This window comes from Dromaius novaehollandiae, chromosome 5 (assembly GCF_036370855.1).
Source record: "Dromaius novaehollandiae isolate bDroNov1 chromosome 5, bDroNov1.hap1, whole genome shotgun sequence".
Taxonomy (NCBI): Eukaryota; Metazoa; Chordata; class Aves; order Casuariiformes; family Dromaiidae; genus Dromaius; species Dromaius novaehollandiae.
Genome location: NC_088102.1, coordinates 28,734,342 through 28,761,150, shown reverse-complemented (window position 1 = coordinate 28,761,150; position 26,809 = coordinate 28,734,342). Strand labels below are relative to the sequence as shown.

Genomic DNA, 26,809 nt, shown 5'->3' with positions numbered 1-26,809 from the left:
TCCGGGGCGCTTTCGCCGCTCTGCCCTGGGCCCGCAGGCCGGGGCTGGGGAGGAAGGCTCCCCTCCGTGCTCCTCCTCGCCTCTGCCGCAGTTTCTGCCACAGTCGCACCAGGGCTGGCGGCTCTAAACTCCGCCGCTCAGACCCGCAACTTTCCCGCATCACCCTGCGGAGTCCTGCCACCGTGCAGGGGACCTTCGCCTTCAGGAAGGGTCACAGGGAGGCTTTTTACTTACAAACTGTCTTGCCGTATGAGCATCCTTCTGCCTTAATAGCTCCTTAGTAGTTACCTTCCCCCCTCCCCAACCCGCGGGGAAGGAGAGGGGTTTAGCTTTCTTCCAAAAAAAAATCATTAAAAATCAGCAGCTTCAAAGAGGGACTGGGAAGGGGAGGGGGGTCACGTTTTATTTGGCTGATTTCTTCCTTCAGCGGGAGAGCAGAGGAAGCTGGAGATCAGTGAGGCACTAAATCACGCGGAGCCTCTACCGAAATACTGGAAGGCCCTCGTGGAGGAGAGGCTCTTTCTGAGGGCGATGCACGGAGACAGGAGCTGTCTGCGGAAAACATGCCGAGGTGAGCGACTGGCGGCCGGCAGCGCGGCGGGCTGCGGCCCCGGCCCCGGCCCGAGCAAGGCCCGGGGGGGCGGGATGCCGCCGCGCCCGGGGAAGCCCCTTCCAGCGGCGGAGGACTCCCAGAGGAGCCCGCGGGAGAAGCACTCCCTGCAGGCCCCGGCCATCGCCCCTCATCAGCGGCTGGAGAAGCCCCTAATAGCCGGGGGGCGGCGAGGGGGGTGAAGCCCTCGCCCCCACCACCGCCGCCTGCGCGGCCGCCCGGCTCCGGGAAGCCGGGAGGGCAAACCGGGCGCCCCCGGCGGCCTCGGGGCGCCCCCGGGGGCTCTGCCCAGGCAGGGGGGGCGGGCAGCGGGGCTGCGAAGGGAGCCGGCCGGCCACGCCCCGGCCAGCGCGGTGGGTACCCGCGATTTCCCACGGAAAATCCGCTCGAACCAGACTTCACGGAGAGCGGGCGAGAGAGCCCGGCTTAGGCACACGAGCGAGGAGAGGGAGAAGCCGGGAAGCAGCCTCTCGTTTCTCTCTTTCATGCCCCGGTAACGGTGTAACACACGCCGAGGCAGGAACCCCGGGGGAAGGATGGGCACCGCCACCGGGGGCTCTGGCAGCAGCGTGCGGGTGAGACGCCCCGGGCGGCACAGCTCAGTGCCTCTCTCCTGCCCTGCCACCGAGCAGGAGAAGGGGGGAGGCGGGAACCCGGCTCCGAGCTTGCCCCGGCCCGGGTCTCCTTCGGCCCCTCTGCTTTACCTTGGGCAGCCGCGGGAGCCGGCGGTGGGAGCGCGGGGGCGCGGCGGGGGCCGCCTGCGGAGCGGCGAGGTGACCGCGCTTGGGGCCAGCCCCTCCCTGCCCCGCCGGGCCACGGGTGCCCTTGCCGGGGGGCACCGCTGCCCCGCTCCCCCTCCCGCCCGCCCCCTTCCACTCTTTAATTATTCCGTACCTGAAAAAATTAATCTTTTTGCCAGGCAGGTCACAAGCGATCAGCAGGCTGTTGTATATTATAATGTTTTCATATTCCTCTCGGCTCCCCCTGCCCTCTACCGACTCACTGTAGATGTGACCTTTGGTATTTCAGCCCACACTCAGCAGTTGAATGGAAACAAGTTGAGCACGTTCACTTCTGATAAACATTATCCTTAAACCACTAGAGACCCGACCAGAGTAAACGAGCTTTTCCGACAGGACCACATCAGGAACACACATTGAGAAAGGGAAAGAAACCAAATATCCAGGAGATCAGAGGCGGGCTCGGCGGCGGAGGGGTGGGAGAGGGAAGGAGGGGGAACAGGCAGGTTGGAGGACACCGCGGGGGGGACGGACAGGGACACAATTCTGAGCACAACGGGCACAGACAGGACGAGAAACTGCCAGGCAGGCGAGAGAGAGCAGCGCAGGGTCACGTCTAGAGTGACCCCGCGGGGCGCCAGGGGCTCCGACGGGCCCTGCACCGCCGGAGCCGCCGGGCCGGGCTGACACAAACCGCCTGCGCGGCGATCGCCCCGGCCGCACTCCGTCAGGCGGTGGGAGCGGAGCTGGAGCAGCAGCAGCAGAGGGGACGTCTGCGCCGCGCAGGCGGCCGAGGGTCCCGGCACCGCGGTGCGGAGCCGCCGTGCTCGGCTGCGGGGGGAGCTCAGGAAACAGCCTGGCACGGCTGAAGCTCTCGTTCGGTAAGGCAGGGGAAAGAGTATCTGCAAAAAGAGCAGTCTTGTGAGGGATTCGTCTAACGATAATATTTCGGGAAGAAGCATGCTATTAGTTGAGATCGGAAGTTTTATGAAAGCGCGCTCCCTCCACTGTTATGTTACATTACTTAATTAACTTAATTAAATGCTAGATTTGTGTCCCACTAGTTCGATACCTCCTCCCTTAAAAATTCCCGACCGAAACAGGTCAACTCGAAACGGCAAAAAGGGCTCTGGCTTTAGCAAACGCCCGCGAGGATTCGCTGCGCAGCGTGCGAGCCCCCAGGGCGACGGTATGTGCCCGGGCGGAGGGGGGGATTTTATCACGGCTGAAGAAGCACCATAATTTACAAGTGCGATATCCTAAATGTGCGATTCACATTTCTGAAAAAAAGGCATAGAAATTCCATAGAAAAAGGTTGTTTTTGAATCCGTGCGGAGGAATCAAAAGGACCCGCCGGTATTCCAACCAAACCAAGTCATGCCTGCGGAGCAACCGCGATCGCCGCCTTTCCACCGCAAACCGTCTGCAGCATGCTATTAATTTCTGGGCGATTTCCTGTAGTATCCTACTTATTCCTAATTGTGCACATTCACTGAGATACGTGCAGGCTCTGACATCCAGCTCAATTCATTTGATTTTTATAAAAACATTCCTTATAAATATTTCACTTTAAAATAATATTCATACGGGGTTCATACACTTCAGAGACACCCAATTTATATTTTAGTCGGTGATATTTCGTGCACTCCAGTCAACATATTATTTATTTTCATTTTTTATTTCATTTATAGAGCCCGTTTCTTCGAGACTCGATTAAAAAAAAACAAACAAAAAGTCTCAGAACATGCGAAAGAAAAACATGATAAATTCCTGTTTGGAGCTGAGAAGCCTATGATCTCTGTGTGTAACATGATGTATGTGGGATGTATGTAAGAGGAACACACACAAGCTGGCAGATCAGGATTCGTACGCCTAATGCCAAACCAAACACGTATCACTCTCTTCCACATACACAAACACACCATGACCCACACGTACTTTAATTCCTACCAGCTTTGTCTGTTTTTCTTTTAACTGTTAATATGTAGCAGCGTCTTTGACAAAGGTTGAAATCAGCTGCAAGGCGTTGACATTTTGCAGTTAAACAGTGTGCCATATTTTATATGGGGATTAAAAGAAAACCCGAGACGGTCTTCGCTTTGAGGGCCGGGGAACAGCAGCACCCCGACGGCCAGGCACCGCGACCTCCCGCCCCTCTGCTCCCGCCGCAAGCGAAGCCGCAGCTGATTTCGCGACCTGTTTGTAGCTCCCGTTGAAAATGACTTAACCTTCATCGCTCACCACCCTCTCTTGCACCAACCCGTGAAATACTCGTTAGTTTAAAAGTGCTTTATTTAAAGATTATAATAAGGCGACGGTAAACAAACAAGAACTTCTCTCATTATCTGCAAAATGAACGTAGGAAAACCGTGCCTGTTTCAAGACGTCGTTATTTTCCTCTGTACAAGCGCCGGGGAGGGAAACCCCTGGTTAATTGCTCCGTGTGCCGACGACCGCCCCCAGCCCCCGTTTACCCCCCCGTCCCTCATCCCAGACGAGGGCTGCGGGGGCCGAAGCGCCGCCGCCGGGGGCCGCCCGGCGCTGCGCCCTGCCCGCCGGGGGCCCAGGGGGGCCCAGGGGGGCCCAGGGCGCCCTGCGCGGCGGTGCCCCCCAGAGCGCCAGCCCCGAGGAGCGCGGCCCCGGCGCTAGTCGGGCTCTGCGTGCAGCTTACCGCCAGGCAGGTACCAAACAGCGATGTCTGTTGCACCGGGGACCAGGTGCCGAGCACGCCCGCGAGCCGCAGCGGAAGGGCCGCCGGGGCCGCGCTGTCCGTCATCTCCCCCGGCCATTAGGAGGGCGCCTGGGCGGCGGGGCCGCCCCCGGGGGCGGGCCCGGGTGAGTGATGGGCTGCGGCGCCCTGCCCAGCCCAGCCCTGCCCACGTTGCCCCGAGGTTGAAATGCAGAAGTGAAGGCTCTCGCCGGGAAGCAGACTTCCTCGTAGTGCCTTTCCTCCCACGCCTGCTGCCTCCGCGGTGGAAGTCCGCGAGCCCCGTGGGCTGGCGCGGCCGGGAGCGCGGGCGGCGGGGAGCGCGCCTCTGTCGTTAGGTCTCCGTCTGGGATTTAGGGCAGCCCCAGAGGTGCCTGCTCAGAGGAATGGGTAAGTGGCTGGAAGCTGCAGGAGGGTTCAAGTGCTGTCAAGAGAGAGCGAGCACCCGTGCGCCGTCATGTGCCGCCGCAGCTCGCTTGTTGACTTTGCTCGTGTTCCTACAAGTTGTAAGAACACGTTAAGGGTCAGGAGCAGGGAACGGCGAAGGCTAATGACTGCTTGGTTTATTATTAATGTTATTAGGCGAGGACGAGGGAGGATCGCAGCCGAGTGGATGGCTGGAGCCTGTGGCACGTTGTATATTATTCCTGACACCGATCTGAGCAGTTAACATTTTAGCACGTTTGTTTTACAGCCTGGTGTAATTGTGCTGTTAAGCGAGAGGCGCTAACAGCGCCAGGAACGGTCTCTAAACAGCTAGTCCCGACCAGTCTCTCAGAAGCACCGCGTTGCCCTTGCCTCTCCCAAGACCGAGCAGAATTTCCTCAACTACTTTTGCCTTCCTCCCCCTCCCCCATGCCTTTGAAAAACGTTTTTCTTTCCTTTTCTTTTTCTTTATTTTCCTTTTCCTGTGGCAATAAAGCTGACTCGTCTGGTGGGGCGATCTCATTTTTCATCTCTGGAATGTGCTTTTTGGAATATGCTTGATGCGCAGTCCAGGGAGCTGTGACATTTGTTGCCACTTTTTTTCTTTTTTTAACTCCGGGAGTACCCCGTTGTTTGAAAGAGGTGTGCGGGGAGTGAGCGGGGTCTGTCCGAGCTGCGGCATCTGCCTTTTAATGACGGACAGTTCGGACGCCCCTTCTGAGCCGTTTGCGTGCCCAACGGGTGTGTTTGTGTGTTTGCTTGCAGAACCTGCCTTCGGGGAAGTGAACCAGCTCGGGGGGGTGTTTGTCAACGGGAGACCCCTGCCCAATGCCATCAGGCTGCGGATTGTGGAACTGGCGCAACTGGGTATCCGGCCGTGCGACATCAGCCGGCAACTGCGCGTTTCCCACGGCTGTGTCAGCAAGATCCTGGCTCGCTACAACGAGACCGGCTCCATCCTACCGGGGGCTATCGGAGGCAGCAAGCCTCGGGTCACCACCCCCACGGTGGTGAAACATATCCGGACCTACAAACAAAGGGACCCGGGCATCTTCGCCTGGGAGATCCGGGATCGCCTGCTGGCTGACGGCGTCTGTGACAAGTACAACGTGCCGTCGGTCAGCTCCATCAGCCGCATCCTCCGCAACAAAATCGGGAACCTGTCTCAGCAGAGTCACTACGAATCGTACAAGCAGCACCAGCCGCCGCCGCAGCCGGCTCTGCCCTACAACCACATCTACTCCTACCCCAGCCCCATCGCTGCTGCAGGAGCCAAGGTGCCCACGCCGCCCGGGGTGCCCGCCATCCCCGGCGCCATGGCCATGCCCCGCACCTGGCCGTCCTCCCACTCGGTGACGGACATCCTGGGCATCCGCTCCATCACGGACCAAGGTGAGCCGGGGGGCCGGGGCCGCGCCGGCGGCAAGGCGGGGCCGGGGGGTCTCCACCGGGCTCCTGCCTCGCCGGGCCGGCAGATGGGCTCACTGGTCAGCCTCGAGAGACCTGCAGAGCCGGCGCGTTCTTCCCAGCCCGAGCTAGGCTCTGACGTTACCGGACAGCGTGCCCTGTGACTCGGGCAGCTCAGAGGTCCCGGGGATGGGCTGCAGGTTTTGCAGCAAATGCTGAATACCGGGCGTCGCCGGTGGCGCCGTGACCCGAGACGTGGCAGCTTCGGCTGGAGGAACCGGCCCGGGGGTGGCGGGCCCACGGCCGGGGGGGCGCCCAGCCCCGGCCCAGCCCGGCCCGGCCGCGGCCGCCCTCGAGCCACGGGAACCTCCCTGGCGCTGCCGAGAAGTCCGTTCTCTCCAGTTTTCGCAATCAGGCCAAATTTGCCCAAGCAGGAAGTTCAAATGTCACCTAATTGCTTTCATTCTGATACTTTATTTTCCTCCAAAGTGGTGGTCCAGGAAAACGAAACCCTGAAGATTTGCTTCTTTTATTCTTTCCACCTTCTTTCTGTTACTCCGGCTGGAAACTGTGTCGCCTCTCCCAGCCGCAAAGAAAGGGACATTTTTTCCATTTCGGTCTCTGCCAGTGAACTAACAGTGAATGTGGTTAAAACAACAGTCTAAAATAACCTTCGCCTACAGCGATCTCTGTGTCCCACTCTTCCTTCCCAATTAGCAGAAGGGGCGGGGGGGGGGGGCGATTTCTGTTTTCTTTGCATTTTTAACGGCAACAATCCAGTTCCAGCAACAAATTGCTACTCAAACACAAATTGCTCCTTTATGCACTGCAAACTAATTATCTTTTTTTCATCGAAAAAAACAGCTGGTATTTTTTCAAGCAAAATGCACACACACATACATATAAATAAATATATAAATATATATATATATACACACGAACAAATGTGTTTGGGAGCCGAGTTTAGAAGATACACGCCTGGCAGTCTGTTCTATGCCAGAGAGAGGTCGTGTTGGAAAGGAACATTACAAGGAATGAGGACATTACAATTACATGAGAGAGGGAGAGGTTTTTAGTGAGCTCCTCTTTTATTACCACCACATTGGCAGGCAGGCCTCTGACGGTACTGCCGGGTGTCGAGATGTCTCCCCCGTCCCTCAGACCTCGAGAGCTGCAAACGTCTTCCTGCAGCGTGAAACCTCGCCCCCTCCCCTCCGCAGGGCAGAGCTGGGGCTGCAGAGCAGCCGATGCCGCAGATGGGGGCTGCTCGCCCTTGATTTATAGGAGAAGCTGACCTTGCTGACATGGAGAGGAAGCCCCTATTCATGGGAAAGTGTGAGATCAGCAGAAAAGGGCGCTCACCGAGAGAGCTCAATTTCTTAAGACAACTGCAGATTTGTGCCTTTCTCCAGCCCCGGCGAGGGGCCGAGCGAGGCGGCGGCGCGAGGAAGCCGCTTCCCACGGCGGCCCGGGCCCGGCGGCCCCGCGGGCTCTTCCGCGGCCGGGCGCGGCGGCTCGCGGAGACCGGCCCCCCCCCGGCTCCCCGGCGGTGCCCGCGGGATTTGCCCGGTATTCCCGAAGCACGGCTGAGGCGCGTGGAAAGGACGGGATGTCTCTCTCTCTCTTTTTCCCCCCTTTCCCCTTTCCTTACTTTTCTTTTTTGTTTTTTATTTTTCTCTCGGAAAGTTGTTCGCAGCCTGGTTCATTTTTCAGCCGTGTCAGGGTTCTCTCTAACAGGGGCTATCGTTTGACCTCGGGGACACACACACACACACACACACACACACACACACACACACGAGGCGATTCACGTAAATCTACCTCGGGAGACCCCGGGGGCAAGTGGCGGGGGGCAGCGCCGCGACGCGAGCGTGAGCGACATCCGCCAGCCCTGGGCTTTGCTGGCGATTTGCTTCGCGTTTCCATCGGCTGCACGGAAGAGACCCGCAGGGCAGCGGCCAGTCTCTCGGGGCATCCCCAGAGGCTCAGCCCGCTCTGCCCCTCGGCTGTGGGGGGCGAAGGAGAGATTCCCCCGAGCTCTGCCCAGCGGTGCGGAGCCTCCCCGCGCCTCCGGGGCAGCACCCGCGGGGCGGGGGGGGGCACGTCCCGCCCGCAGCAAACTGCCCCGCGGCCCGGCCGGCGCCTCTAACCGCCGCCTTCCCGCTGTGTCCCCCAGCAGTGAGCGACACGTCGCCTTACCCCAGCCCCAAGGTGGAGGAGTGGAGCAGCCTGGGCCGAAACAGCTTCCCCCCCGCGGCCCAGCACGCCGTGAACGGGCTGGAGAAGAGCTCCCTGGAGCAGGAGGCCAAGTACAGCCAGGTAAAGAGAGAGCGAGGGGCGGGCGCGGATGCACAGGGCGTCTGAGCGCGGCCTCCGGCCAGGCACCGGGCTGCGGCCTTTCCCCGCCGCTGCTGCGCTTGGTTTCGGGACGGTGCGGCCTTCCTCCGGCGGTGCTTGGCTCTGGTCTGCGAACGAGCCCGTAAGGAGAGGCGACGCCTGGAAACAGCCTCGCTCCCTCCTTCTCTCCTCTCCCCTCCCTCAGCACAAACACCACCCAGGGCCCCGGGGAGACCCCAGCCCTCCTTCCTCCTGCTGGCTCTGGCCCACCCGGCTCTGCTGTGCCCAGCCCGGGCCGCAGGGCTGTGCCGCCCGCAGACGGGAGGGCAGCACCCGCAGCTAACCCTTGCCAGGCGCCGCGCTCCAAACGCTGGCGCTGGCTTCCCCGAGCCCAACCCGACTAGCAGACACCCGAGAATCGCCGAGCACCTGCCCCCGCGGCCTGCCCGCGGGGCCGCCCTGAACCCCGCCGCCGCGGCGGCCCCGTCGGAGCCGCAGCGCCGCCGCCGCCCGGCCCGAGCCCCGGCCTCGGCCCGGCGCCACGCGGCCCCCGCCGGCCCGCAGCGCCGCCCCGGAGCAGTGCGGAGCGGTGCGGAGCGGTGCCGCGGCCGCGGCCGCGCCGCGCCGGCCTCCCCCCGCGGTGCCCCGGCCGTGCGGGTGCGGCGCGCTTCGGCGCGCTGCCGCTGCCGTCCGTCAAGACGCGCTTCGCGCTGTCCGCAGCGAGTGCTGCAGGCAGGGGAATAATTTGAAAATGAGGTGTAATTGCTTCCTACATTAAGTATTTTTAAACGCTTAAGTAGACTGTGAATTTCCTACATTTTAATTACAACACAATATAACTGTTGCTTAATAAATCTCTGGCTAAATCTTTGTACTTGCTAATCAAATCCCATGCCAGGAGACAAGCTATAGAAGACTTAACTGTTACTTGTTGGGAGAGCACAGGTTTTGAGAACATTTCCATGCAATGAAAACAAATTTCTAAGTGTGACAGAGGATACATTTGCCTCCCTGCAGTTCATTTGTTATACTTGTAATTAATTCAGGGAAAAACTACGGTCTGTATTTAGCGTGTTACCATTCAAGAGCAGATTTTTTGGACATGTTTGCTGAAGTTCTGTGGCTGGTTTTGGGTTCCATGGTGAAGAGAGTTTTTGTATCTGAAATTTGGTGCTGAGAGTAGCTGAATCAGACCCTTTCGAAATCAAGATGTTGAGCACAAATTGAGCAAATGCTTTCAGAAAGGTGGATGAGGCAGCATGGGAAATATTGTAGGCCCCAAACGTGAACAACCATTTTATTACCTGTAACACCTTGCAAGCGATGTGCAGGCCTTAGTGGTATCCTATTTGTTTCCCATTACATTTTTACTATTATCCCTTTATTATTCTGTTCATTTCCTATTACAAATCATGTGTTATGTAGTACAGCCATTACTGCAAAGTGGAAGATAGGATTAGTTTTAGAATTAGATTTAAAATTTAATTTTCCACGGTTTTCTTTAACAACAAAACAAATAACATGTGGGCAATCTTACTAAAAATTATGGAAATATCTTGTCATTATCCTGCTAAGAACAGCTGTACCATGGCTGCATTGTCTTAGGTTCCAGTCTGCGCCTTCTGCACACGTATAACTTTCAGAAGTGAATAATTCTGCTGAAATGTTCACAGGATCTGGCTCATAGATTACAAACTATTGCCTCTGTTAGAATCACATTTGCCTTAACAAAATTTTGAGGAACAATGTTATATAAATTGGATTATTTTCAATGCTGGTGTTGGAAACTATTTTTTTTTAACTTGTTTAATTCTTTCAATATTTATGCTTTCATCTTCAACATATATCACTGTTTTACCATCAAGACCACTTTTATTTCAAAGTTTCATTCAGCCTAAAAGGTTGCCTGATATATGTAATTTAAACGTATGGACTATTTAAAAATGGAGCAAATTATTATTAATAAAATGGTATTCATTTATCAAAATACATTGCATAGGGATTTTAAAAGGGCAGGAAAGCTAAAAGGTATTTTTCCAAAGTGTCATTTTCAGAACTGTGCACACTAAAAAATAATACAGAGGTGATTCCCACATCACCCAAAATAAGTAATAAGTATAAACAGAACTTGGCTTTGGAAATTTCTAATGCATAGGCTGGGCTATTGACACAGTGTTCAGACTTGTTTATCAGAGAATCCGTTCATATGTCCATTGTTTGCTTAATGTGTCATAAGTATACTTCCTTGCTAATTTAGAATATATTCAAAGAAAATAAATGTCAAATAAGAATGTGAAAATGTGATTTTCTCCATTCTTTATAAGATTCTTATAGCTGAAAGAGTTGTTCCAACAAAGTGCAAAGTGAAATTCATAAACTGAATTCTTGCTGCACGTAGAAGTGGCTTAGTAGTTTGCTGGTCTCTGAAGCACAGTGAGGCTGGGTGACATTCTCTGCCAGTTAAGCCTGACCGAAAGCCTCCGACATGTCCTTGGGCCTTTACGTAGGCTCTTGCAATGTGTCCTGCTTTGGGTGTAAATAGATGAGCAGGGGACAGCAGAGAACATTGGTTCATTTATACAGCTCCAGCAAATGGGTATCTGGAATGGTGGAATACAGGGAATTCGCGGTCATGATTTACATGCCAGGAGGACTACAGTGAAATAGGCTCTATCTCTGGGCTTCAGGGTAAATGCTATTTTCCTCATCTCTTTTGTGCAAAGCTCATTATAAAATTCTGGTCTTAAGAAGGCTAACACCAGAGGTCCCCCGGAAAAGAGAATTGGCTGCTCTGTAATACTTACTCCACTTTTACATCTGTATAACGAAAGTCAGTGGAGCCTATGACAGGGGTAGAGCAGCAGGGAATCGAGCTTGTGTGCTTTACGTAGGCTTTCCAGTTACGCAACAGGAGCAGAGGGAATGTGCTGTGAGGCACATTAACAAAGGGTTTCATGTGGGTGACAGGGAAAACTGCTGTTTCTAACTAGTATCAGCTGTACATTTTAAGCATCAGTGACATTCAAGAATACAGGTTCACCTCTCACAGTTCGCAGATAGTTGCAGAGCTAATAGATGCCTGAAGGACTTGCTCCTCCAGCCTTAGTTGTGGAAAATAATATTTTACTTCTCAAGAAATCCCCTGGAAACTCCCTCTGCATGAGAAAGACTAGAAAAATTGAGCCCAAAGAACAAGGTCTTCTGTACTTTTCAACTATATTTATTTGATTCCCTCATTTTAAACTATATACCTTTGTTTTAACACACCAGATTCTGTAGCCTTTTTTTCAGGCAAAACTCTTAACATAAAACTCCCATGCTTGCCAGCAGCAGCGAAGGCTGATCTCTGATCAGTTCGAAGGGCTGCATTTCACTCCTTACCCCACACATCAGTGGGAACTCTGCCTGGCAAAGGAGGCAGCAAGACTTTATATTTTTGCCAGAGCAATATGTTGTCACACTTATTTAACACAAAGCTGAACTTTTGAATGTAGAACATTTTTTGCTTTAAGTGTTATTAATTTCCTGGTGTCTCTGGGGCCTTTGTTTGCGAAGTTGTCCTGTATTTGGGATTTAGGATTGAAAGCTTTGCCTGGCAGACTGTGATTTTGTACCAAAAGTTCCACAGGAAATCACGGAGATACCTTGTAGAGTTTCTATTCAGTTTTAATTACCTGATGTCCCACGTTGTAGTTTATATGTAAGCAATTGCATTATATTTTCCCAGTGCATCATCTGCACGCATTTCTCTAGTCAAACAGCTTTGCAAACAGAGCAGCTGTGAATCAGGGAAGCTGAAAAGGAAAACAGATATTTCTGAGAGCGTGACAGTTTTGGGTCATACACATTTTGTACAGAGCTCAGTTACATTGCAGTATTTATACATAGGGGCACATATAGCGTGGTGTTGGGGGGAAGGCTTCTACACATGACTATATTACTAATACCAAAGATGAATATTCAGAGTATTTTATGGGTGAAGCACTTTATACTGACAGCTACATTAAAAATACTGCAGAACTAAAATAAATACAAAATTTGTACTCTGCATTTGAAATGAAAACATGCAATAAATATGTATCATATTTAAAATGCACTTTTCAGACACCTCATGCTTGTGACTTTTTGTACTAATGACATGGAGGTACAGACATACATGACATGAAGGAACTACAGTTTGCATTTACATGCACATGAAAATGCAGAAGATCTGACTTACATCCCCACATGATGTGTTAAGAGGCAGATAGCTTTGGAAATATTTTTTTTCGCAGAATTATTTGCTGTGTGCATTGCAGGAAGCAGATGTGCACATTGCCAAAAGGAGCTGATACTTATTAATAGAAAAAAAGCTGGTAACTTTGCAAGTGGTTCTTGCAAGCTTGCTCTTGGAAACAATGAGCTCTTTGGAGGACTGATCCCAAACCCACTGGAGTTGCTGAAAATGCTCCTCCTAATTAAAAGAGTCTTTCTTGTGAACATGATTTGAGTGAAGTTGTCCTCTGACATGTTGGACAGACCCCAAAGCAGCAACTGCTTCACCTCTGTCTCAGCAAAACTGATCAGCTGTTTGTGGCCTGACTTTTCAGCTTTCTTGGGGTAGCACTCCCTAGTCTTTGGTGGCCTTCTGATTAGTAGATCATGAGCTCCATGTGCTAATAGCATAAAAGAGAAGGCTCCATTTTAGGGCAAGTGATTGCAAATAATTGTGGGTGCAATTCTGGACAATTGCTTGCACAGAAAATGTAGGCAATGTAAATATTTAAGCTCCTGATCTTTGATGGTCGGTGAACAATGAATTGTATATGTGGTGACCAAAGCATTTGTAATTGATTTCATCTGCTATTCTTAGAACCCACAAGATATGGTAACTTTTCTGAGAGTCAAATGAAAATTTAGCCTTAAATGTCATGGCCAATTAAATGACCCGCCTACATAGATTATTTATTGCAAAATTTCACTAGTGTGTTACCTATGTGGCATCCTATATTCTACTTCAGTATTCAGACAGTTAGACTCCTATTATAGGGCTGTGTTAAATTCATCTATGATGATGGTCCAGACCTGATGCTCCACACTCCTACCTGGGGGGATGCTGAGGAAAGGTGCATACTGGCTTTCTTGCCATAGTACCCAGCAGGAATCTTAGTCGAGTTCCTGTCTGGTGCAAGGGTGCAAACCTTTGCATGAGGACAATCTAGTTCTGTGTCGGCGACTCAGGATGTCCAGACCGGTGCCTGTTATTTAAATAGTCACCAAAGTGACTTCCTCAAAGTCTAGGCATCCATGTGATTGCATGTTGTGGGTGAGGGGCATGAGCTGATCCCACTACCTGCACCCGATTCCTTCCCAGGTGATCTGGATGGCACCCCATTCGAACCCCATTTGTGAGACCTGCCTCTTACTGGCCACCTGCTTCCACGGCCAAAACACAGTGCCCTGCCCACCAATCCACATGGCTTCAGGGCACTTCACCCGGATGAAACTAATAAAGAAAGTCAGAGAGGTGAGTGAATGGTATAATGACACTCAGACTGCACTCTGAGCACCTTCTGCTCAAAGGCCCCCAACGGGCCAGGAGCTCCATTAAGACAAACAGGACAATGGACTGAAAAGCAACTGGTGGGAGATTCCTACCACAGTCAAGGAGCAAGAGTGTCAGAAGCATGGGAACTAGGTAGAACTCAATCTGTTCAGTCTTCTGGTGCCTGCGGTGGAGTGGAAAACAGACAAAGACTGTATGGTATGTTTGGATTTATGGCTGTTGTGGCATTTCATCAGGGATTGCCTATATGCCTAGTCAAATGGTGACGACCATTCAATAGTCAACGGACTGTGATTTCACCCCCATTAAATTGTCAGCCTCCCCGGAGTTGCCTCTGCAGCGCTGGAGATTCATTAGACAAAAGGGAACACCATTTGGGAGGACAAAGTGGGGATTTTACTGATGTGACCCCATGTTTACGCAACTTGTAGCTGGCAGAATCTCTTTGAGGTCTTTCTGCCTGTTATGTCTCTTTCTACCAACCTCAGTTTCATTTAAATAACTCTATATTTAAATAACTGTTAATATACTGTTAAATATATATTATATTAAGGATGTATTTTCCATCGAACCTTTTGCTAAGTACATCATATTTTAACCATCAGTGTAGAAAGAACAAATGTTTATTCCTTTCAGTGTATTTGCTCATATAATGTCTCTGCGCGATGCCAGATTTTGCCCAAACAGCAAGGGTGAATTATTGTGGAAATCTGTTCTAGACCTATGGTGAGCTGTTGCTAGTTCCTAGTCAGGGGAGTTTGCTCACCTGGCATGGCTTTCTCCTGAGCCTTTCTTTTGTTCTAGCAAACACAATATATCTGGCCAAGAAACGTTCACCTTTCCTTTCCCTCTGTGTGCTTCGGTTTTAGAATGACCACCTTGACTCCCACTTTTTTATTCTACCTCTGTTTTCCTCTGCTGGTTTTGTAGTGTATTCCTCAGTCTGTTTTTATCTGTTTAAGTCTTCAAGAAAGAGCTTTTTAACTTTTGTTTCTGTTGGAGCTTGTTTTGATAAAGATGTAAAATGCCTCTGGCTCCTTTAGGAAAGGATCAGTGATGGTGTGTAAATTCAAGTTATTATTATTTCCAAAAATGGATTTTTATTTCCCTGAAGAGGCTAAGATTTAGAATTCGATAAGCAAATATAATTAAGAGTGATCCTGATGCATGTTGCAACTTTAGTTAAAACATTCAATTGATACTATCTGATTTCTGTGTTATTCAGTGCAGCTGGGGATGCCTATAAGTAAAGAAAACAACTCTAAGTTAATAAAGAAGTGCATTAAACACAGAGAATGGGATCTGATCATTCTTAAGAGAATGAACCTTATTTTAGAAGGAAGTAGTGTGTGTGCCTCATGCAGTACACTGTAATTCAAGAACTATTGAATTTAGTGAGAGGAAAAATGCCTGTAAAGAAAATGACATCAAAGTAAGGGAGATTCATTTTAAATAGGGCTGGGTAACTAATTAATATTCTAATCTTAAAGCACTTAAGCGTGCAAGTATTTTACTCCTGACCTTAAAAAGAATTGCCAGCACTGCTCCGTAAGACAGTGAAAAAGGAATCCTGTTACTCCCCATTGTGGAAAATTTTCTTTCCGTTTTCAAAGCCCAGTCTCCTGGGAATCAACACAACTCCCCTAAGCAACAGATTAAATGCAGGTCTCTTAGCTGTGTGTTAGAATTTTAAAATGGGCTTGATTCAAGTGTATCACCACTCTCCAGTCTTCGTTGAAAATGAAGACAGATATTTTGAAGTAATGTCCTACCTACCAGAAAATGTTCCCCCTTCTGTTCAAAGTCTTTTGGACATTGAAATCATTTAATGAAAATGTCTTCATTTTTCAGAGTTTGTTCTATTATATTCTGCTTGCTGTGGAATTAATGGCAACTGGAAGTGGGAACATGCTCAGTAGAAGCATATGCATATACTCTGATAATAAGCTACGAAAAGACTTTTGGATGAAATTTTTGCAGGATTATAAAAATCAGCAAAAACTTGTTTGTGGGATCAACTCTGACTAGGTTATTCACATACATCTTGTCATCTTAGCAATTTCATTACATTTTTCTCTAAAAAATTAGTGAAGAGTGTTATCATAAGCTGGAGAAAGCTTATGACATACAGAGCTGAGTTGCTCAGTGCTCCCTTCGGTACACCCATATTCTTTAGGTAACTCTGATTTACCTGTGTAGCCTGTTAATTTTAGCAGAACACTGATCTGAATGAATGCTTGTAGGATCATGTAATTTTTCCCATTGATGCTGAAGGACTGAATAGCAGCTCCAGAATTTAGCTCTAATTTAGTTAACTGCAATCTCTGTCTAAATAGTATTTAATGTTATTTATTTTAAAAGGTTAAAATAAACATAGGTATTGATTACCTCTTTAGGTAATGCCATTTTCCTAAATGAGATTTCCATTACATGCTGGCTGCTGCTATTTTACTTGGAAGATTTGTTTACTCTTCCCCTAGGATCTCATATGTTGGTTTGATTTATAAATCATATTTAACCTCCAATTAAAAAAGAGAGATTTAGCATGTTTGCTTCCTTTATGTTAGTAGTTTGCATTTGATTGCTCCTAGTCATGTTACCATAACCTTTTTGACTCATTATGTGCACATCACTAAGAACATTAGACATCCGCTGGGTGTTAAGGCAATTTGCTCTTCTGACTGACGGACTAGGTCTTCAGCTCTGCTCCCTGCCACGCTTTTCCCTTGTTGTGGAAAAAATGACTTCTGCAGTAGCTACCTTTTGACTGTTTTCAGTACATTTGATGCACATTCAGCATTTCCAGAAATTGTTTAAGCTTTTCATTTTGAAAAATGAGCAGCGAGAGAGTGGCTGTTTGTGGAGCTACGGTAGCGTTCCTGTAACTAAAGCTGCTGCCAACGCTCCATTTTGCTGGAGAGCTGCTGCTGTCAGCAGCTTCGTTGTGATACCTCCGCAGGTTTGTTTAGTTTGCTTTTGAGGAGAGGCTCCGTGCTGGAGAATAAAGGCAATCCTTGCTGATCCAAGGACAGGCAGGATTCATTCCATCCACGCCAGTGTTAGAGTTGAGAAGTACAAATTAAACAGCAACTGTATTCATGAGAGGTATGCTCCTGAAGATGTGACAGAGGCAAAGCATCTGCTGATTCCAGCAGGGGAATTTGTTCTCAGTCACTGTCCAAGCTCATTAGTGTTGTTGAATCAGGTAATTTGATCTTCAAGCTGATGTTTCTCCAGAAACACTTTTTCCATAGATGTTTAAAATACTTCTACAACACATAAGCTCTAAGAATCTTAATCTATATAATAAAATATTGTAACAACTACAGATCAGTGGTATAGTAATTCAAATAATTGGAAATAATTCATTCAAAATAAGAGGAATCATTTTTATGGACACTTACTTTAGAGTTAGATTATACAGTTGGGCTGGTATCCACATGTGGGGTCAAATCTGCTCATGTTTGTATTCATGTAAACCTGAAATGAGAACATTCATGTTGTTGCAATTCATAGTAACTGACATAAATGCAGGTTCATTATTTTAAATGTTATTTCTGGAAAAAAATTGGGTGAATCTGGGTCCTTTTCTGAAATGTTTCAAAGCCAAATGGGAAGGGATCTCAGGGACAGGCTCTAATCTCGGTACTCAGAGTACACATCTAGCAAACAAAAGGAGGAGCAGGAAAAATAGAGAGTGGGATGAAATTAAACAATATAATATCAGTCGATTACGAGATAGAATTTGAATTCATACCACAATGTCTGAAAGCAGAATTTACCTTGTGTTTTCTAGGGTATTAACATGGCCAAGGCAGAAAAAAAATCTGATAGTTTGTTGTCAGACATGGATTGTTTGGGAAGTTTGTTCAGAAAGTTTGTACCTGGTCTCCTCTTAAAACGCAAGAGAGAGGCTAAAGCTACTACACTGGTGTTACCCTCATAACAGAAGTCAGTGTGTGTTTGGGGGGGGGGTAATCTCTGGCTTGGAGAGGAACGGTTTTGACTTTTAGGAGACTAGAAAGCTAATGGAAATTATTTGTTCCAAAGACAGACCCACATAAGCTTGGTTCTAGACTTGCTTTCCATCCTCCCCTCCAGGAAGAGGATGGAAAGAAAGTTTCCTCCAAGAAACTTCCTGCCCAAAGTCCCAAACAGATTGAAAACAACACTTTCATCAAAAGCACCCCCCACACACACACTTAGCATTTCACCGGAGTGTCTAAAACTAGAAACTCCCTCAGTTAAAACTACCTGAGCCTTCACTGTTGGAAATGGATGTAGCCCATTTGTTTCTGCAGCGTAATTTTATATCCCATAATGTGAGATTTTCTGTCCCCTTGGCGTTGAATTCTGGCCTGGGTATTGCTTTCACTTGTCCTGGTGTGTATTGGCAGTAACCCGGTACAGTGGCGCCGGACAAAACTTGTGAGCCTGACCAGACTGCTGTTGTTTTGCGGGTAGCTTTGTGAGAACATGTTTAGCTAAATTTACAAATCACTGGAAGGCCATGTTTTCTAGATATAGAACACAACTCTGAAATTTGGAAATACTTTTTCCATTGGTTGTTTTAAAACATTGATAGAGGCAGCAATTCAAAGCAAATATTTCCCTCCGGTCTTTGTAGAAACTGGATAGCAACTACTTTCAGACAGGAACCCTTATCTTTTGCACAGCAGAGGCTCTCATTCAGTTAGAACTACATGTTTGTTTGTTTGCTTTAAAAATTAAATTTCCCTCAAAAAGCAATGGTTTAAATTAAGAAAAAAAATATTTATAAAACTTAAAAACAAGGTTCAAGAAACTCTGCACTTAAAACAAGTTCTAAGGGTTCTGCAAATCCATAAACATCATGGGGGTTCTCGCTCTCCTAATTATGAATGTTTAGATTTTGGTGTTCATTTCCTCTGATTGAAATACTGCAGGATGAATTATCCATCCAGTGGAATTTAAGCCCTTCCATTTATTTTAAGTGAATGTCATGTTTGTAAAAGTGCCAGATTGACGGACAAGATCCAACCTGTCAGATAATGTATATGTTGTACCCAAAGCTGTCTAGAAGTAAAAACTCTAGCAGCTAAAATTATTGGGTCAAATCCTTCACTGGTGAAAATCAGACTATTGAGTTTATTTCTGTAGCCATCCCCTCAGCATTAAATTCTGGCCAGAGAAGGTCTCCGACTACCACACTGATAGGGCTCAAATGTCCTCTGAAGCAGAAGCATGTTCTGTGCCAGGCCAGTCCTTACGCAGCCCAGTGCCACCTGCTTTGCTGAAGTAGTTTGTTGGACTTCAAATCGTCATAGTTTTGCATGGTAAAGCTTGGGAGCGCTGGAACTAAAATAAGACCAATTCATTTAACCAGTGAGGCAGAGACAATTGCTTTCAAGCATTGGTTGCCTAGGACAGGTCACAGCTGCTAGTCGCTGCGAAATGGCTCCACATCCTGCCCTAAGTAGTTAGGGCAAGATCTTTATCACATTCAAAATAGTTAGATACTATGAAAACATCAGTTATCACAGTTGTAGTTTAAGGAAGGGGAATAAAAGGATTGTCCTGATCATTATAAATCAGGAAATGAATTTTTTACATTATGTTTTTACAAAAACTAGTGAATCTTTAGCCAGATCTCACCTGTTTCATAAATAGCAACCCAAGCAGTACATTCAGTGTAATTCAGTAATAAACTAGGACTTCTGTAGTAATTACAGTCCAGAGCCTATTATTTTATATACTGGCACAAGACCATACTAAGGAAGGCACATACCAATAAATAGAAGAAGGTGAAAATATATTTTTGGACATAAATACGTATGCATACATAAATATGTATTGATAAGATCTGACTTGTTGATGTGAGCTGTTACAGGAAACCATGCCAACCATGCAAACTGGTCAGTCTTGGAGCTCTGGTCTAGGAGAAACCCCTAGCGGCTTCGGCTGTGCGAACTGCAGGAGGCCAGGACATGGGCTCAAGCACTATTGCACCGGTGTGCAGGTGATGTGTTGGCATGTTCCCTGGTGCAGTCCTGGCCTATGTCCATGCGTGGGCTGCTGTGCAGGCATGCAGCCAGGGAGGGCACAGCCCAGGAACCCTCCCACCAGGCTGTGTGGACAAGGCAGAAGGAGGTTGGCCATAGGGCTGGGCCGGGTGCTCATCCTCAGGGCAAAAGAATTGGCCCTGATCTGTTTTATTTACTTTTATAGGCACAGCCATCAGCTCCAGCGACTTTTTTGCCTGGACACAAAATTTAGGATTGGACATAACAGGAAATCATTTTTGAGAACCAAAAGCTGCCTTTCTCATGGAGAGCACTACCGATATACTCTTGGCATAGATGGGTAGCTTGGCAATGTTACTGCATCAAGCAGTATTTTGACTTGGCACGAAGCAGCATGATGAGTGTCTTTGAGGGATTCATTCATAGTCTAAGCATTTATTCTTTCCTCAAATGAGACATTGTTAGAGCATCTGCCCTTTCTAAAGAGCTCTAAGAGGAAGCATCAGTGCTTGGAGAGCATCCGACTGCCAGCAGTCTGTACAGCTTGTGGGAAACATTTTCTTTCCTATAGCAAACAAGGAGTCTGGCTCTTCTAGAGCTACATATGGTAGAGGGCAAGCAGTGACAATGCAGGAGGCTGGAGAGCATGTGTCTCCTCTTCAGATGAGGGGGGATCCTTGCAAACGTAGCACAGCCAACGGCTCACCGCACATGACCATACCTGCTGAAGGATCCTACTTAAAACAGGGCTTCCAGGCAGAGCCTTGCACCTGCCGCCAGTGCCACATGGTACCAGTCTACTTGGAGTGGGTGAGAGGCTTCATGGACCCCTGAGCAAGCCTGGAGGAGCAGGATGGCCTTGCAGAGATCAAACATCCTCTCCTGAGCATCCAGGGGTGGAGGTCTGAGTGCCTGTGCTGCCCCGCTGGCCTGCGCTGTCAGACAGCCATGAGGCTCCCCCGAGGCTCTTCCCACGTCTTTTCTCATTCCAGTACCCGTTGAAGCTTTCCGCAGTTCTCCTCCCTGCAGGAACGGTTTGCCTTGTGGCTCTTGATGTCCCAGTGTTAAACCTGGCTCTAATGACTCTACTACTTTTGGAAAAGTTTTTTGTTACTGTTAGGAAAATTGGAGAGGTGCTCTGTTTTTTTGCTTCACATCCTGCTGAAGAGCACTTTACACATTGGTAGAGGCTTGGAGAATAGCAACTTTTTAGGACCTGTAACACTGTGGGGTTTTAGTGTTTGGTAGATTCAATCAAATAAATTTCCTTGTGATTCAAGAAGTGTACTAATTTGCAGTACAATTATTTGAGGGTTTGTATTAATTAGTACAGTTGCAAACACTGATATTTAGGGCTGAGGCTAAAGCGTAATTCTGAGACACAGTAGGGGATGTATAATTGCAGTTGAAGGCCAGGTCACATATTTGGATTTTCAGAAGAATAAGGCAAGTTTAGCTTCAACAAAGTGTTTATGGATTTGGAAGGATAATTATGTTGCTGCTGCACCTGTAAGTTTTGTATTAATTAATATACTAATTTGAGGCTTACAGCTGGAATCCCCTCACTGTCTCCTGCTGTTTTAGATTGCTGTATACATTTATATTGATTTCAGTGGGATTGCTGCTTGTTCTCCCAAGTGGCAATGAGAGGATAATCCAGCCACTAGAACTGTGAGCTACACTGGTAGGAATCACAGGAGCCTGTAAGCAGGCCAGTGCAGTTTATGGAGATATATATTTGAAATTTAGGCAGGTGCAATCCAGACAGGAACTGAACAAGTGAAATGTGTGACATTTTAGCGGAAACAAAAGTCTTTTTCCTTTTTCAACTCTGCACTACACAGATTGGGTCCAGTTTCTCCAGGTGATTAAGCCTCTCTAAGAAAAATGACAGACAATATATGATTTGCTAAATTGATACCTGTTCCTTCATACTCAAATAGAAAACTTTCTTTCTGGGGAAAAAAAAAAAAATCACCACATATCCTAACACATAAACACTACACAAATCAAAACTTGAGCAAGATAAATGATCCTGTTTTGTACCTGTTCTGCTGAAGAAGCATTTACAGGGTGTGAAATAAACCACAGAACTTTTTTATTTAAGGAAGGAGTCATTCATTGTGAAATCCTACCATGGTAGACTGAAGGACTCTCCCTTCTTTATTTAAATAGAAACCCTTCTCCTTAGCCTATGGAAGGACCTAGGAGAACAGTCTGCAGAAAAGGACCCAGCCCTGTATTTGTTTCATGCACAGAAGCCCCATTGAAACCAAAAGAAGCTGTGAGCAAAGAACATTTGCAAGGTTATATCCCAAGTATCTAGAAAACAGATTTTAAAAGACTTCATCAATACTAATACGATAGTTCTGACTCATGCTCTGAGCAAACAGTTGCCAAAGGGTTTAAGATGTTCCCATCCCCCAGCTGCTTGTTACCTCTCCGCTCCGGGGCATGCAGCAGCGGCAGGAGGAGCCATGTCCTCACCTGCCCACCCCAGCCATGGGCAGTGCCCACCCCTCTGGAGCTTGGGCTGAGGCACCGGGGTTGGTAAGGTGCCCTGTGGGTCCATTTCTCCTTCCACTGCAATGGCCGTGGTCACTGCACACACATCTTACACTGCCGCAGCATCTCCTGCTGTGGCCACATGCCAGGGCCCAGCCGCTGTGGCCAATGCCCCATGCAAAACTTGGGAAAGGTGGGTGAGTATTACAGCACCCCCCATCCTGATGTGTGGGACTCATTGCCAAAGGTTGGAGGTGCTCAGAGAGAGAGAGAGAGAGACAGGTCAAAATCATTACAAATATCTCCAGCAGCTCTCAAACATAACAACTAGGTGCAACCACTGGCTCAAGGAGCCACTAAACAATAGGTTGCTGGAAGGGGTGGGCATACTGGGGAAGGCTTGGTGGTTCCTCCCTGCATTTGGTGTATGATCCCCAGTCATCAGCTAGCTGCCCTGTCAAAGACAGGCACCTGTGCTAGAAGGCATGCAGGCTGATGCAGGGTAGTTGCTCTTAAGATGAAGGCACAAAGAGGCCCTGACACCATGGAAATCAAGGGCAGTGATTATCAGTGGCTTCGTGGGAGTCCCATGGTTGGTTGTCACATGTACATTGGTGGCAGTGCTTGGCCGAAACCCTCATCCTTTCACTGTGCCCTGGCCCTGGGTCTTGTACAAAACCTCAGCAGTACATGAAGGCAGTTTCCTTTGCGGCAGATACTCTGTGTCTTACTCTCTTAGAAACATCTTTCCCTTTCTTTTCAGGCACCCAACGGTCTCTCAGCGGTCGGCAGTTTTGTTTCGGCACCAGCCATGCCTCCTTATGCTACACCAGCCCAAGTGTCGCCTTACATGACGTACAGCGCTGCCCCTTCTGGCTACATGGCAAGCCACGGCTGGCAACATGCCGGAGGCACCCCACTCTCGCCCCATAGCTGTGATATCCCCGCGTCGCTGGCTTTCAAGGGCATGCAGGCGGCCAGGGAAGGCAGCCACTCGGTCACAGCCTCGGCGCTCTGATGCAGGAGCCAGCCCAGGATGGCCGCCGCGCGGCCGCGCGTTCGTCTTCCCCAGGCCCACCTCATGGACTGCTCTTTCTCGTGCTGGTGGTATCTGACATTTCTCCGCCTGACTTTCCTCCTGTAAGACTTTGGGGATTGAAAGGGCTGAAAACAACATCCAAAACTGAGAGAAGTGTGTTGTTGCCCTTGCACTGTTTAAGGAAAGCTCTTGCATCCCTCAAAGGGCTCACGGAAACTTGTCTGACTCTTTTCTGGTAAAACCACACGTATTTATTCTTAATCATCACAGACTTTTAAAATGTGCAATTGTTATTATGATTTGTGTAAAAATCAATAAAGGAAAATCATCACAGAATATTCTGCTACGCCTCAAATCAGCAAAGGTGACTACATGGAAGGTATTTGCCGATTGCATCCATCTCTAGAGAACAAAGCATCTTTCCATGAGGTTACGCAATCCACTGCTATTAAGAGATTACTTTTTGGTCTTTTTTTTGAGTTTTTGGTAATCAAATATAGAACCAAGGCATTATGCAGCTCTCAGCTTCTTCTGGCATTTCATCATCGTTACAAAGGCAATAGTATGTTTGTATTTTTATCCATTTGTAAATACAGGCTTTCGATGGCATTTGTTTTCACCTCCCAGTACATTTCTGCTTTTCTTTTCTTTTTTATTTTTCTTTTGGAAGTTAAAACCTGACTTTCTAGCTGTTTTCTGTGTCCTTGCATTGTGAGGTGATAGCCTCAGATGATGAGGTTTAGGTAGGGGTTTTTTTCCATCATATTTTTTGTGCCTACAGTGGAGGCTTCAACATCTCATGGAACTCAGTTATTTCTTCAGCAGAGAATTCAAAGACAGAAATCCAGCGAAGTAACTCTCCCCAGTTATACCCAACCTCCCAGAGTCATGAAACACCACATCCATGTTAAGTATACAAAGGTGGTAAATATCTGAACAAAAGTGTGAACGGTAGAGAAAATGCTATTAGTGTGAAACTTGTGCAGAGAGGCAGAACAAAACCTTGTAAGTTAAGAAAACCACTGTGAAACAGAATTGTACTGTCATTGTTGGCTCACTTGTGTTCAGCATTTTCAGCCCCCAAATTATGTTGTATTTTTTTTTTTTTAAGAAGAAGTTGTCTTTAAATTTTTGCTTTAATGAGTGTAAAATATGGACCTTGGTAAAGTTTACATTGCTGTTCTGAAGTATTTTTTTTCCTTATAGGTATACTGGTGGTGGTGCTACAAACACAGACATTATTTAATAATAACAAATTCCCTTTCTGCATTTCTGTATCCAGTGGCAAGTACTCTGTCCCAGTTCTTATTAGAGAGCTACTATTTTGATCTTTGGAAATTTTCCTGTTTTCCTTGGGCAATAATAAAGTTCTGAATATCATTCTAGAATGCTTTCCAGATGCTGTAGGTATGTTCATAATGTGAACATGGAAAAAAAATCTCATTGGTGTGACATTTCATATCCTTCATAGAATATTAATATATTGTGTATTTTTATAGATCTTGTGCAATAACTTAAATTACATCATTAGAGATAATTAAGACAAAGGAGAATACTTCATTCTTCAAATACTGCTCTATCTGCCTATCATATTAGACATCCATTTAGTAAGAAGGTAAAATACAGTCCTCTCTTTCTGGATTTCCAGCTTTTGTCATGGAGAAATCTGTGGGCAAATTTTCGTAACGATACAAATAACCAGTACAAATATGTATACCGTATGTCCACTGAAATCCAGATGACTCGACTGGCCATTGCCACCTTTGCTTTTTGCATCAAAAAACCCAGCTAAATGAACAGTACTTCTACAAAGAGCACAGTTACTGTATCATGGCCCTAAGGAAAGAGAGATCTGATCTTGGGTCTGATCCTGTATTCTTAGGCCTCCGTGTAGCAGAGGAATTCAGCAGCTGTTTAGCTTTAACGAGATGCTTCAACCATTGCTATTCAGTAGGACACTTTCTAAAGAACCAGTTTGAAACTACCGAATGCAATGAAATGTATGCGCACACAAGTGCATTTTCATGCTGCCGTATTGCTAGTGATGTGACTGGTGTTATTCTGCCTTTACACAGTTGTAGCTGAAATAAGACCAGGGTTCCCCCAGCCTTAATGCCATGCAGAAGAAATTGGTTCAATGCTAGACAAGCTCTGCTAAAAAATGAAATTGAAGAAAAAGATAAGGAAAAAAATCATCCGTAAATAAATGATTTAGTTGGCAACTGGATTTTAGCTTTCAGCCTAGCTGTTAGACTGGATTATAGAATTACTGAATGAGTAAGTCTACTTATTTTTAGCCATGTACAACACAAGCAACATACATCAAAGAAAAAAAAAGAAAAAAGATGAAAAGCCTTCCAAAGCACAGCTTTTTGAGCTCCAAGGATTCACAAGCCTGTAACAAAGCGTGCCTATGTTAAAAGTCTTCAACATTTTCCTGAGCAACGAGACCTCGCTTCTGGAATAAAAGTCGTCTTTTCTGAGATTCCGATGAGACATCAGTGTGTTTTGGAAGGATACTTAGAGAGACAGATGCTTAGCTTGTATGAGTTGTTTGAATTATCTTGTCTTCAGCTAAACCAGGATAATTTATAAAGTGAGGACATGAAAGGAGGTAATTATTCCTCAGCTGGGAATACACGATTCTGAACCATTTTGTTTTCTGTATGTGTTTGTTCAGGTACTGCTCTTCATGCATCTGCCTGCTATAAATAACGCCTTACCCCCGGTGGGAAGTCGGGGGGCTGTGGGCAGAAAGTGTTTCTCAGAGGGAAGAAAGGCACCTGACCCTGGCCCTTGCTGAACTGCCTGTGCTTGACTTTTTTGTGAATTTTTATTACATTTGTTTTCTAATGTAAAATTAGCCTGCAGAGTACTCCTTTGCCCGAGGACTTTTCTTACTGTTTATACTCATGGGTAAACCAAAAGACACAATGTGTTAGTTTATTAGCCATACAACTTTAAGTCACTTTACAATAAACAAAGGGGAAAAAGGGAATTTTTTTTTAATAATAAATAAAGGTCAGTTTCTGCTGTCAGGTAGAGGTACAAATCTGGACTGAACCCACTGAGGTGAGTCGATAAACTCTGGAAATACGCAGCATATGTGAGTGCAGAATTTAAGTTTTTAATATTAAAACCTATACTCCATTCCTAGAGTGCCAAATATTTGCAAAGAAATCAGCGATGTCTAATGCTCCCTTCTGTGACAGTCCTGCTGTTTCCATGGTCCTGGTGCAAAGGGCCTCTAGTGTAAATCTGAACCAGGTCCCATATTGCACCAGGAGTGGGGCTGGAAGAGACAAAAAAGGCATATTCTTCGGTTTGTTTTTTAAAACAGAGCTGTGTTTTCTGCTTTCTAACGGTTCCCTTTTTAATCAAAGATCAGGCTGAACTATTAACTGCAAAGAAATCATGTTGGTAAGGATGTAAAGCAGAAGGCTGTATATGTATATACAGTATGTTTAAAGCCTTTTATTTTTATATTTTGA

The 26,809-nt window shown here is 47.4% G+C and overlaps 1 protein-coding gene across 4 annotated transcripts; it reads left to right on the top strand.

The window, feature by feature from the left end:
• Nucleotides 1-442: 442 nt before the first annotated feature.
• PAX9 (paired box 9) lies at nt 443-26,809 on the top strand. Of its 4 annotated transcripts, none has more exons than XM_026120293.2 (4): nt 443-571; nt 5,249-5,875; nt 8,070-8,209; nt 23,043-26,809. In XM_026120293.2, exons 1-4 carry the CDS (start codon nt 532-534, stop codon nt 23,295-23,297), a joined length of 1,062 nt encoding a protein of 353 aa, XP_025976078.1. In that variant the 5' UTR covers nt 443-531; the 3' UTR covers nt 23,298-26,809. The 4 variants fall into 4 exon arrangements, with proteins under 4 accessions (XP_025976078.1, XP_025976077.1, XP_064368416.1 ...); XM_026120292.2 differs by having other exon boundaries at nt 8,067-8,209; XM_026120294.2 differs by lacking the exon at nt 443-571 and adding an exon at nt 4,225-4,447 and having other exon boundaries at nt 8,067-8,209.